We start from the raw sequence: 12,032 nt of genomic DNA, 5'->3' as shown, positions 1-12,032 counted from the left end.
TAATATTTTAAGTCATAAAAACAATACATTTAACTAATCGTATAGTAATGTAAAAGTTGAAACTAATTTTTTTCGATAAATCATTTTATATAAAATAAAGTGATTGGTGTTTTCCATACAACTCTCAGTATTTAATATTAAAACTATGTAGTATGTATTGAATATCATTTATATTAATCTGTAGTAGTTGATAATTTCAGCCAGTCTGTATTTACGACAGAGCGAGTAAACGATTATATATAATCCGTGCGTATGAATTTTGTCAAAATTTTAACTTTAAATGCTTACGCTTTATGCTTAATTTGACCGAGCAAGAAAATTATTTAACGACAGTAATTTAAAAAAATCTTCATGTCAATCAATAGCTTAAAAAGAGTCAATATATTTTTGAAAATTTTATCTTGCTTTATAATATTATAATATTATAGCATTATATATAATGCTCATATTATTGTTAAAATTTAAAGTTTCTACGGTTATTTAGGTTAGGCTTTTGAGTTACAACAGAAAAACATAATCGATTTTGTCGAAAACTGGTTTCGTGTAAAAATGACCTTATTTCTTAATTTTTTTTTTCAAGACGTTTTTAAAAACTACTAAGATTTTTCACTTTTTGAGTTTTTACCCAAAAAGATAAGTACCAACTAGATTCACTTTCTATCAGAAAATATGCTGAAGTAAAAAATTGAACCATTTTTACTGTCCTAATAGGGGATGGCTAGAGATGTAAGCTTGAAAATTTTTTTTTTCATTGAAAATTTCTGAAAATTTTCAACTTTCTTTGAAAACTTGAAAATTTGTGTTTTTTTGTACTTTTCTTAAATTAATTAATTTTTAAGTTTAAATATAGTTGAATACTTTATAAGATTACTGTTTCATTTTTATTTACATTGTAACAACTATAACGCCAGAGTCAAACAAAACACTTATAATAAAAAAAAATATAATTTGGGTAAAATTAAAGAAGTATTTTTTGAGTACAATAAATTACCTCCGTTAAAAATTGAAAAATCAATAATTGTAACAAAACGATTATACACTCATAATTTATACTAAAGTAAAAATACAACATTTTTAATAAAAGATAAAAATGCACATTTATTACCGAATTAAATATTATGTATTGATATAGGTATATATTATATATATTTAATGATTTGTATTTTGAATTTACTCTATTATGTTCATTAGAATAATACCAACATTTTATTAAAATGTGTAAGTGGAAATAAAAGTACTTATTTTAAAATATAATTTCGAAGGTTAAATATATAGGTATTACAACTATATAATATCAAAAGATTTATTTGATAAGAAATTAATATGATATATTATAACATTTTCAAGATTTTGAAAATGTTCATGAAAATTTACATCACTAGGGATGGCAGACACAAAATAAAAATTAAATATTAAAATAAACATTTTTGTAAAATCAACATACATTTAGGGACACTCGCAGGGGGAGCCAGGTGGCCACTACTCCGCTATTTCAGTTAATATTAATGGTTTTATCACTTGTAAATCAATGCCAATACCTATCTTTTTTTAAGAATTATTGGTAAATACTTATTTATCGTAAATCTATTAACTATAAATAGTTATCTATTGGTTATTTTTAACTAACATAATCACACAGTGCACAGTGCACGCTACGACAAACTAGGAAGTCATCTTTCTTATATTTGTATAACCTTAAAAATAATGTGGCGGCTGCCACACCTAATTCATGGGTTTGGCGCCACTGTTATTAATTATTAATATTTATGGACGGAATGTCAGAAATCCTCTAATCAAGAAAGAACATTATTGAATATAACATTCTACCTTCTAGGAATAGGTAAGTAATTAAAACTGAATAATTGAATATAAACAGTATAAATAATGCTCATGGGTATTAGACTTTTGTCCAGTCGTATAGTCATCGTCCACCAGGCGATAGTAAAAGTACTTCTTAGACTACAAATTAATTTTGTTTAAGCGAGGTAAGTTCACCATCATTTAACAACAATCTTTTAATGAATTACGTGGTTTGGGTATTAATTTAGGGTTTTAAAATTGTATTTATTTGCTTGAAATATTTCATGAAAAAAATAAAATGTTTATTATATCTAAAAGTTTATAGAAAGTAATTTCCAAGTGAACATTTTTAAAAGTTAGTTTATTGTATGAGATAAAGAAAACATGTAACATAATTGTTCAGGCAGATTGTTTTTGAGAAAACATCAATTAATCTCAAATTACTATACTATTATATATTTTACTACATTTATAACGAATACTATTAATTTAAAGAAACATTATATAGTGTTTTATTTTTTTTTGATATTACTGACTAGCAGATAAAGTAGTATAGTGCAAACACTATTTTCGTCGCAGCCAATTGAAGTCCTTGGGTAAATAACTAGGAGGTTATAGTAACATTTTTTTTTAAGACTTCAAACTGCATGGTTATTAGCTGGTTTTTACTGTGGACAATATTCCACACCATTATTTTTAATTTGCGATTCACTATGAAATGCGAGAGGTTAAAAAATAAATAAAAAATGAACTTTGCTTTTTTGATACTCGGTAACACCTTTCGGTTTGTGTGGGGGCTACGGTTGGGTACGCGTTTTTTTATGTGAGGCAGATAGATCGTCACAAAGAATCCGGATGGTCTCCCATCTGGGAGCCTGCTCGACCGCTGCACACATTACTATATTAATGACTGCGTCCAATCACCGCGCTTCACCAGGTCACCAATCAATGAACTCTAATACCAACTACGTTAAATTGTATATTATATGTTTATATATTTATCAGTTTAAATTCTTGACAAATTTATTATAAGTAACATTTGACATATTATCAACAAATTGTATACAATATTACAATCCTTAGTATAGAAATAGTACTGAGTGGTAAAATATATAATGGTATATACAGATTAAGTGTAAATTCAATTATATGTTGGTCGTTGCCACATCCATAAAATCAAATATTTAAGTAACTTGATCGTTATATTTAAAAGGTGATTTTGAAAGGATTTAATATAGATACTTGTATATTTCAGAAATATAGTAAAACTATATTGGATTAGGTACGTTATGTTATTTGGTATTAGCAAGACTTAAACAGTTAACCTAACTATTTATTAGTCATAGAAATAATAAACTAGGTACCTATAATAGGATCATAGTCAAATACATTTTTAATGTTTAGAAAACCATGTAAACATTCAAATTAATAATTATAACGTATCTACCATACAGAGTGTGACAGTATGTATGGAAAAAAAAGAAAATGAAATATGTCCATTTATGTTCAATTATTACCTAATAATCGTTAGGGATCAAATGTGTACCGGTTATTAGGTATTTTTTCGTTGCTCAAAATTTTAAAAAGTCCAAAATATATAGATCTATTAAACATTTGATATAAGTATACAAATAATATGTATTATAATAATTAAAAATGTATCAAAAAAGGATAAATAAATAGTTCAACAATTCAAAGTATACTATCGGTAACTGATGCAATTATTTATTTAAAAAAATAAATCAATAATGATTTGCTAATATTGTAATATTGTAAAATATATAAAAAATTTTGAACTTATAGTACATATGAAATCAAAAAATTGTGTAATCGGACCAGAAGTTTTAAATTTTAAGTAGCTATAGTACATAATATAGTATTATATTATATTATAAAGGGGTCACCAATTAATATTTTTGAAGATTCACATTATGAAACTGGAAATTGTTGGCGACCATCAAAAATATAAAATCCATCATAATCGCGAATATTAGCAAATTATTTTGTATTTAAAAATGCATATTATAACGTTAAAATTTATAGCTAAGAACTAAAAGTTCAAAACAAGGTTAAAATATTTATAAATATAAGTTATACCTATTTAACTATTGAAAGAAATAGGTAACAACTTGGCAACAAAAAACAGCGGTAAAAAGGAAATATTTACACGACACCAGTTTTAAATTAAATTTATTTTGATGTTTTTGTTGTAATTAAAAATGATTAGGTAACCCTACTGAGTTAAAATCTTAATCAAATAATTAAAGTACCGAATTTTTATATAGATCTGATATTATAATGTCTAAAATATCTTATATTTTGTAGAGTCTGCATAGTACCTACCTACCTACCTAATAACTTATTATTATAGCAAAGTTACATTAAAAATACAACATCTAGGACGTTACCAAATAGGTATGTGATTTTTATTTATTAGATTTACCGAATTCGTTACCAAATGTATTCATTTATTTTTTCCATTATTATTTATTAAGTTGTGTTTTGTTACTTTTGTATGTATTATGAATTTTTTTTCCTTTTTTTATTATGTTTGTGTTTTTATAAAAAAAATGTTTATATTATATTAGCACTATTATTATTATACCGAGCCCATGGCTGATGGGCCTTTCGCTGATAAATTATTTAACTAAAAGCTGTTTTTGAATAAATCTGGCTTATCAAATCTATCTTAAGTGCACCTATAATTGTATGATTAATTTTACTCAATGCAATCTAAGATACGACCTGCAGCCACATCTTAATTGGTTGACGGAATATCACTTCACGCGTGAAAATTAGCTAAGTACTGTGTTGGCAGCTATTTTAAGTCGAGTCAATTAATATTGAAAACATTACTTTAATTTAAACACTATATATAAATACCAAACTTAAAAAAAAGTTAAATGCTTATCGGAAACAATTTACTGTCGAAATATTACAATATACATAAACTAATTCTATTCGATTAAACAGTGTATTTGCACAATCGTCGTCAACAATAAACAATACTAGCCAACACAGTATAATATAAATGTTATATGCGACATAGTGTTTAACCTTTTTTTTTTAAATTTCTAAATTCTAAAATAGAACTTTTCTTTAGCTTGGCATTCTAACACATTACTTTCTAAAATCTGCCTCCGTGGAACCAATTAAAATCTAGTACATCCTTAAAGCTTTTTTCCAGTCCTTTAGAACTTTAAAGTTTAAATACCTAAAAAACATGAATTCTCACCTTGAAGTTTATCTAATGCCGTATTTCAATATTTCATTATATTATTATAAAATGCCCGACATAAAATATATTTGTAATATGATTATATAATCACATAGGTAATCGATATGTAAAAAACGATATACTATCTATATTATTAAGTAATAATAAGAATACATTTATAAACAATACAGTAAATGGTTATTTAAATAATTTTAAATGTGACAATTTTTATTAAGTGGATGATATATCATTATTATCTCTAAATTAATAAATGAAGAATATATGAATATCATAACAATAATCAACTAGATGAGTTAAAATATATGAAAAATATATTTATGTAATGTCAATACTGTACAGCAAAACCAGTGGTGTATTTAGGGGGGGGGAGGTAGAAAATTTCCTCAGGCAGCAAATTTTTGTGGGATGAAATAATGAAATAAATAATACCTAATGCTTCGATTTTCAACTTTTATATCTTTTTAGTGAGAAATTGTATCTAGTTGGTACTTAGGGATAAAAATAGAAAATTTCCCGTAGTTTTCAAAATCAAACAAAGGAAAACAAAAAACAAAAAAGTTTTTGACAAAATTGATTTTGATTATTTGGCGAAACTAAAAAAAAAAATATAAATTATAAATTATTATGATTGGACGATTTGGTTGCTATTTATATAAATATTTATATTGATTTTAACAATGATTAATTTAATGCAAGAAGGCTATATACTTTAATGCGACTTTTATTGATGTATTTTTCAAGAAATATTAATTTTTAAATATGTTTACTATTTATAAATTAATACATTATACAATTTGCTTTGATTATTTTATTATTACGGTCACTGGATAGATTTTTATACTGTATGATACAATTACAAAATACATGACGTGTTGTAAGTCTTTAATTGGTGAAAGAAATTTCCATTGTAAAAAAACCATGAGTGGGGGGAGAGGGCATTAAAAAAATGTGGGCAGCAAAATCCTACATACGTCACTGAGCAGAACGACTATTATAAGTGATAACCGTTCACAATAAATTATTGCACAAGTTTTATATGTTACATGCTTACATTTTTTACAGATATATCAGTACCTATCAATTAAATCTTGTGTGATGGGCAATTTGAAAGTTGAAGAAGTTACCATTAACTTGAAACTATGGATGCTATACCGTTTCTATCACATGTTGAAAACCAATAATTATATAAAAATTTTCAACTGTAATGTTTACCGCCTTATACTTTTTATTTACGGAGCAATTGTGAACTGTATGGTCGCTTACAGCATTATAGGGTTTTTCGTCGAGATGGATGATATCATAAGTAACGTCGATGTTTTTTTAGTCGTGTTTGTTATGATAAATTTTTTTTTCTGCTCTTGGAGGATGTGCATAATTTTGAGCAAAAGTAACACAATTTGTGACGTGTTAACCGTTTCACAGCTTAATTTCTTAACAAGCAAACAATGTGTTAAACATTCAAATGTACTATACGACTATCGTGACAGAACGATTAAAATCACCAATTACTTTTTTGTATTCTCGGTGATAGTGCTAATACAATGGATAATATTTCCTATCATGTTGATCACGTTCACGGAGTCTGATATCGAAAATATTCGCTTACCAAACATTATGAACTTGCGCTTTCCTGTATTTACATATACTTACAATCAATATTATTTCATATTTTATTTAATGGAAGTAACAATAGCAACATTTCCCATTTACGTAATAATCGTGACGGACACATTAATAATGTCTTTTAGTTTGGCTATAATTTCTCAACAGGAAGTCCTGAACCGAGCGTTCAGGAGCGTAGGATATGAAGAAAACTCCCAATCAGGTAAGAAACAAAAATATTCTCATTGATAATACGCATTTTACAAGTAATATAGTATATAATGTTAGGAATACATTAATTCAACGTAGCATTAAATATTTATCAAAAAATTTTAAACTCATTGATATGACTAGGATTTTATAAAAAATGCTATTTTGGTAGTAAAAGTGATAATAGGTAATTGTTAGCATTGGCGTACCACAACAATATTTTATTTTGGTCCAAAAATAAAAACGAACCCCCTTAAAATATTCTTACCTAAATAAAACTTAAACTAGTTATAATTAAGTACTCGGATAATTTCATAAGTTTCATACACTAATTATTAGATTTTTCGGTAAATTGTTTTTAATTAGTCAATGCTTCTAAATTAGTTATAATTTTATGAAAACCTGAACTGTTAATTTTAAATTTAACTTATAACGCATATGTTTATCACGAAAGAAGTGGCAATTTTAAATTTCTCCAACTTGGTTGTATATAAAAAAAATTAATAAAACAATCGACTTCAGATTTACACAGCGCAGAATTATTATTTATGTTTAATACAGAATAACAACTTGGACAATTTAGAAAAAATATATACCAACTAGTTATAAACTTTATTTCTTTGTATATTTAGATTATAGGTTAATCTATTATTATTACAGAATATTATGAAGATTTAAAATCAATTCTAGAGGATCAAATTCAACTTAATCTGTAAGTATTAAAGCTTAATAGAAGTCAGTTAACAAAAAATATTTGATGAAAAAGCCAAAAGGTATTACCCGTATTAACCTACTTATATACAACATAATTATTTCATAGAGAAGTGAAGTAGGAAAAGCCAAGGAAAATATGTCGATATGACAAATAAAATAAACAATAATATTTTGAATTTTAGAATGATTCAAGTCAATAAGACTGGAAATCATAATTTTTTACTTGGTATTAATTAATAATGATATACTTATAGGCAGAGCTTGAAACCGTAATAATTTTTCCTATTTCGATTTCGGTTTCAGTTATTTATTTTTTCCGATTTTGATTTCGGTTTCCGATACTGCTATTTATTTTTTCTGATTTTGTTTTTAGTTTTGAATACCAGTTATATATTTTTCAATTTCGATTTTGAATACTAGTATTGATTTTTTCCGATATTGTTTTCGGTTTCGGTATCGATTTTGGTTTTTAACGATTTAAACCGATATTCAAAATTGGTATCCGATATCGGTTTCAAACCCTCCTCATTGACGCAATTTGAGATTTTTAATTTGGGGGGGGATGGCATCATTTTTTTAAACGCAATACCAATTACCTAGGTAATACTTTGAGCTTTATAAAAAAAAATAACACAATTTATTAATTCACTCGCCTAAAAATTAGCCATTATAGGAATGGTAAAAGTTGATTAAAATAATAAACTTGGCCTACGTTGGTTAGTGGTTATATGTTTATTGCTTATAGTTTACTTTAGTAGGTACCTACCTAATTTTTATAAAATGACAAAAAACCAAAATAAAATATTTATCATAATAAAATATCTAATTAATGTAAATCAACATCAACGAAAAAAAAACGCTTGCCAAGTCAGGGATCGGCATGTAAACTTTCTTGATTTTTAATTTTTAGAAATGTATTAACTGATATCAAGCCCAAGCAGTATAATTTGAATCTAGAAAAATGTCGGTGTGAACAGCCCCACAAAAAATTATTTTCATTTTCATTTAGTGAGATAGATCTCCGAAACCGGAGAGCGGATTTCGTTGTTTGGGATCTTGTTAGATTCACATTGGTTTGGAGAAGCGAAGTGAAGATTTTCAGAGCTTAATCTTTAATAGTTAATTCACTACAGAACATAAAAACAAATTAAAAGAAATTTTATTGGGCTTTTTTTTTTATGTTTTTCAGCTTTACATCTTTGTAGTGAATTAACGATTGGAGATAAGTTCTGAAAATCTTCACTGCACTTCTTCTAGCTAATGTGAATCTAACAAGACCCCAAACAACAAAATCCGTTCTCCAGTTTCAGAAATCTACCTCACTAAATGAAAATCTAGCGAAAAATAACTCTTTTTTTATCTGTGAAAAATTTAATAATTTAAAAAAAATAAATTTTAATCTCACATTTAGTATCTACTCGATAACCCCTTTTTAATGAGTTATCAACAAACTTTCTAGCTATCATAGTTTAGAAGAAAAGTTAAAAAAATAGACATTTTGGGACTGTTTGCGCCGACGTTTGTATGGATTCTAGTGGTTATACCTCTCATTAATATTTTATATTTAAGTTAGCTAAATTACACCCACCTACTCATCATTACTGAGTTATATTTTTATTATTTTCCTATAATCCTATTTAACACAAATTCTTGAAGTTTTTAAAATTCAGACTTTTTTTCATTTCAACAACCATACTTACTTGATTAAAAATCAAAAAAATAAAATGATTTCACTCAAAATATATTGTTAATGAAATGTTAATTTATCATATTATAATTTATAATATTATAGGTAATCATGTTATGTTATAAACGTTTACGGTTACATGCTTTAATAAATAATAATGAGTCATTACTTTTTATAATAATGAAAATGTGTGATGTACCTACACGTGGGTAAAAAATATCAGTATAACTAGCTCGTACACAAGGTTTATTTCTTTCGAACAATTTATTTTTAGACTCTGAGCGGTTAGGTTAGTGATCAGTAGCGTATTTAGGGGGGTGGCCCCCTAGGCCAGGGCCCATAGTGAAATTGCAGGTTCAATCAAACCATTGCATGTATATTTGCACTGTTTACAGTTTTTCACCATGATTAAGTTAGCCGGTTGATTAAAATCGTTTTAATAAGAATCAACAAGGAAATGTTATATTGTCAGTACTTTCTTTGATGACTTATTGACTTTGATGTTAAGTTCATAGTAAGATAACATCAAAATATATAAATGACACTGTCATTATTTTTAAAAAAAGAACCAAAAAATTAATTTTATATATAGGAATTATAAAATTAAATTGCGCAATTTATATTTGTACTGTATATATTTAAATGTCATAATTATAACCACCCTAAAAAATGTATAACTATGGCCATGTTACTATGTTAGTCATGCTATGCTTGTCTAGTGATGACTGATAAATCGGCCCATAGTGAATATAATTCGTATATACGCCACTGTTAGTGATAGTGGTTTTACAATGATGTTTATTTTTTTTTTTATCCCGTATACAAAATTTCTACCAGAAGGAGTGCTTTGATTTTAACATTTAGTATCTTATTTTTAAGAAAATTGGATCAAGATGGTACTTAGAGAGGTCATTTTTCGATTTTCTCAATAGTTATTTAATTCCACGGGAAAAACCACTGATAAATTAACTGACAAAATGGAATTTTAATTTCTAATGTTTTGTTTATCACAATAGAAACGAATTAAATATTATAATATTATAACATTAATTCAACTTACAGGCTATAATATTAATATAAAATAATATCCAGACTGACAAACCGTCTCCGCTCACAATCTTTTTTCTAATATAATGATATTATATCATTGAGTTAAAGTTTAATACAATCCATTATACATTGACCCACTTATAATCTACCGTACAGCAGAGTGACATCCCCTTACCTGCTTTTTTTTTTATTATTTGATTGAATAATATTTTTTTTCAGAACGTATCATTGTTGATATGTTTTTTAAATATTTTTCTATAATTTCAATTAGTAGGTTTTAATTCATTATTTTTTATCCGTATGTATGAAGCATTAAATGCAATTTTTATGTTAATTAAAACATTAGTTATTAAACATAATATTATTTAATTATATTTAAATGTACAAAAATATTGTTTAAGATATTAAACTTTAATGTAATGTTATTTTAATAAAATCTTTCTTTTTTTTTAGGAAAATTAAATCATATTATTCAATAGTGAGGCCTGTTATTTTAGCGAACGTTGCTATGTCTTCAACATGTTTCATAATCGTGACATATGTGTTTATAGTGGTATAATTTTTATTTTAAAGTTTATATTACAATTATATGTTATTTATAATGTAATTTATTTCATTGAAACCATGATTGAAAATATATACAAGCGGTTATTGCATATATATTATATACGATTACCCATGCGCACCGTGGGGTGCTGCGGCAGTCAAGCACCCTATAATCCATTTCATGGGTGCGGAAATGAATGAAATAATATGCAATGTCGTAATATTAATATATTATATGTAAGCACCCCATGAAATTTTGAAAACCGGCACCCATTAGTATACCCCTTCTCCTCAATAAAATAATTAATGATAAAAACAAAAATTTCAGCGTAAAGAACTGTTACAAAATACCATAATATGTAATACTGAATTTAATCACTAATATACGATTGCATTTTTTAAAAAGGTTTGCTTTTCAAAGGAACCAAATCAAATTCTTACCATTATCAAACTCGGGTCATCAGCTATCTTTATTTGTGGGCAGTTTTTTTTATATTGTTATTTACTTGACAGTATGAATCTTAAAGTAAATCTTTATTATTCACAAAGTTTTGACTTTGTTTGATTATAATTTCATTTTTTGTAGAGAGAATATGTTAACTTTGCCTTATATGCTTGCGATTGGTCGAAAATGGATATCAAATTTAAAAAGTTATTATTATTAACAATGCGGATGAATGATGCTAATAATTTTATTATAAGAGCTTCACCAAGCAAAGTCGTCAACTTACAAATGTTTGCAAACGTATTTATTTAGTGTTAATTTTATAACAATTACACAGTACATATTATACACATATACCCACCTTCTACTTATCTATTTAAATACAATATAATAAATGTTGTATGTTGTTTCAGGTCATATCAATGTCTTATAATATTATTTCTGTCATGCTGAAATCCATGGATTCAAATAATCAAATATCAGAATAAATATATGTTTAAGCTATATAGGCAACATTTTAATATCTAGGATCTATCAGAGTAGATAACGTAACTTTTTTTTTTTTAAATTAAACGGCGTTTTTTTGAAAATGTACAATCTGTACATTATATATAATAAGTAAATATGATATGGTATAATAAAATAATATAAAAATGGCTTTGAGTAACGTGTAGGAAGACTCGCAGTCGAGTCACCTTTTACAATGAATTAAAATTTTTATGAGTAATATAAATGTATTT

The 12,032-nt window shown here is 26.1% G+C and overlaps 1 protein-coding gene across 1 annotated transcript; it reads left to right on the top strand.

Annotated features, from left to right (window-relative positions):
• The first annotated feature begins 10,727 nt into the window (after window positions 1–10,727).
• Window positions 10,728–12,000, top strand: LOC107884817. The gene is made up of 3 exons (XM_029490627.1): window positions 10,728–10,854; window positions 11,254–11,373; window positions 11,434–12,000. Exons 1-3 carry the CDS (start codon window positions 10,810–10,812, stop codon window positions 11,602–11,604), a joined length of 336 nt encoding a protein of 111 aa, XP_029346487.1. The 5' UTR covers window positions 10,728–10,809; the 3' UTR covers window positions 11,605–12,000.
• The last annotated feature ends 32 nt before the right edge of the window (window positions 12,001–12,032 follow it).

Source organism: Acyrthosiphon pisum, chromosome A2, assembly GCF_005508785.2.
Source record: "Acyrthosiphon pisum isolate AL4f chromosome A2, pea_aphid_22Mar2018_4r6ur, whole genome shotgun sequence".
NCBI classification, from domain to species: Eukaryota; Metazoa; Arthropoda; class Insecta; order Hemiptera; family Aphididae; genus Acyrthosiphon; species Acyrthosiphon pisum.
This window is presented reverse-complemented; position numbering and strand designations above follow the sequence as displayed.

What these genes read in the sequence shown, in the direction of transcription:
- LOC107884817 (XM_029490627.1), top strand. Translation starts at nt 10,810, where the DNA reads ATGTCTTCAACATGTTTCATAATCGTGACATATGTGTTTATAGTG. An exon ending in TGACATATGTGTTTATAGTG is followed by an intron (nt 10,855 to 11,253) that starts GTATAATTTTTA and finishes TTTTTTAAAAAG; the next exon opens with GTTTGCTTTTCAAAGGAACC. An exon ending in TTGACAGTATGAATCTTAAA is followed by an intron (nt 11,374 to 11,433) that starts GTAAATCTTTAT and finishes CATTTTTTGTAG; the next exon opens with AGAGAATATGTTAACTTTGC.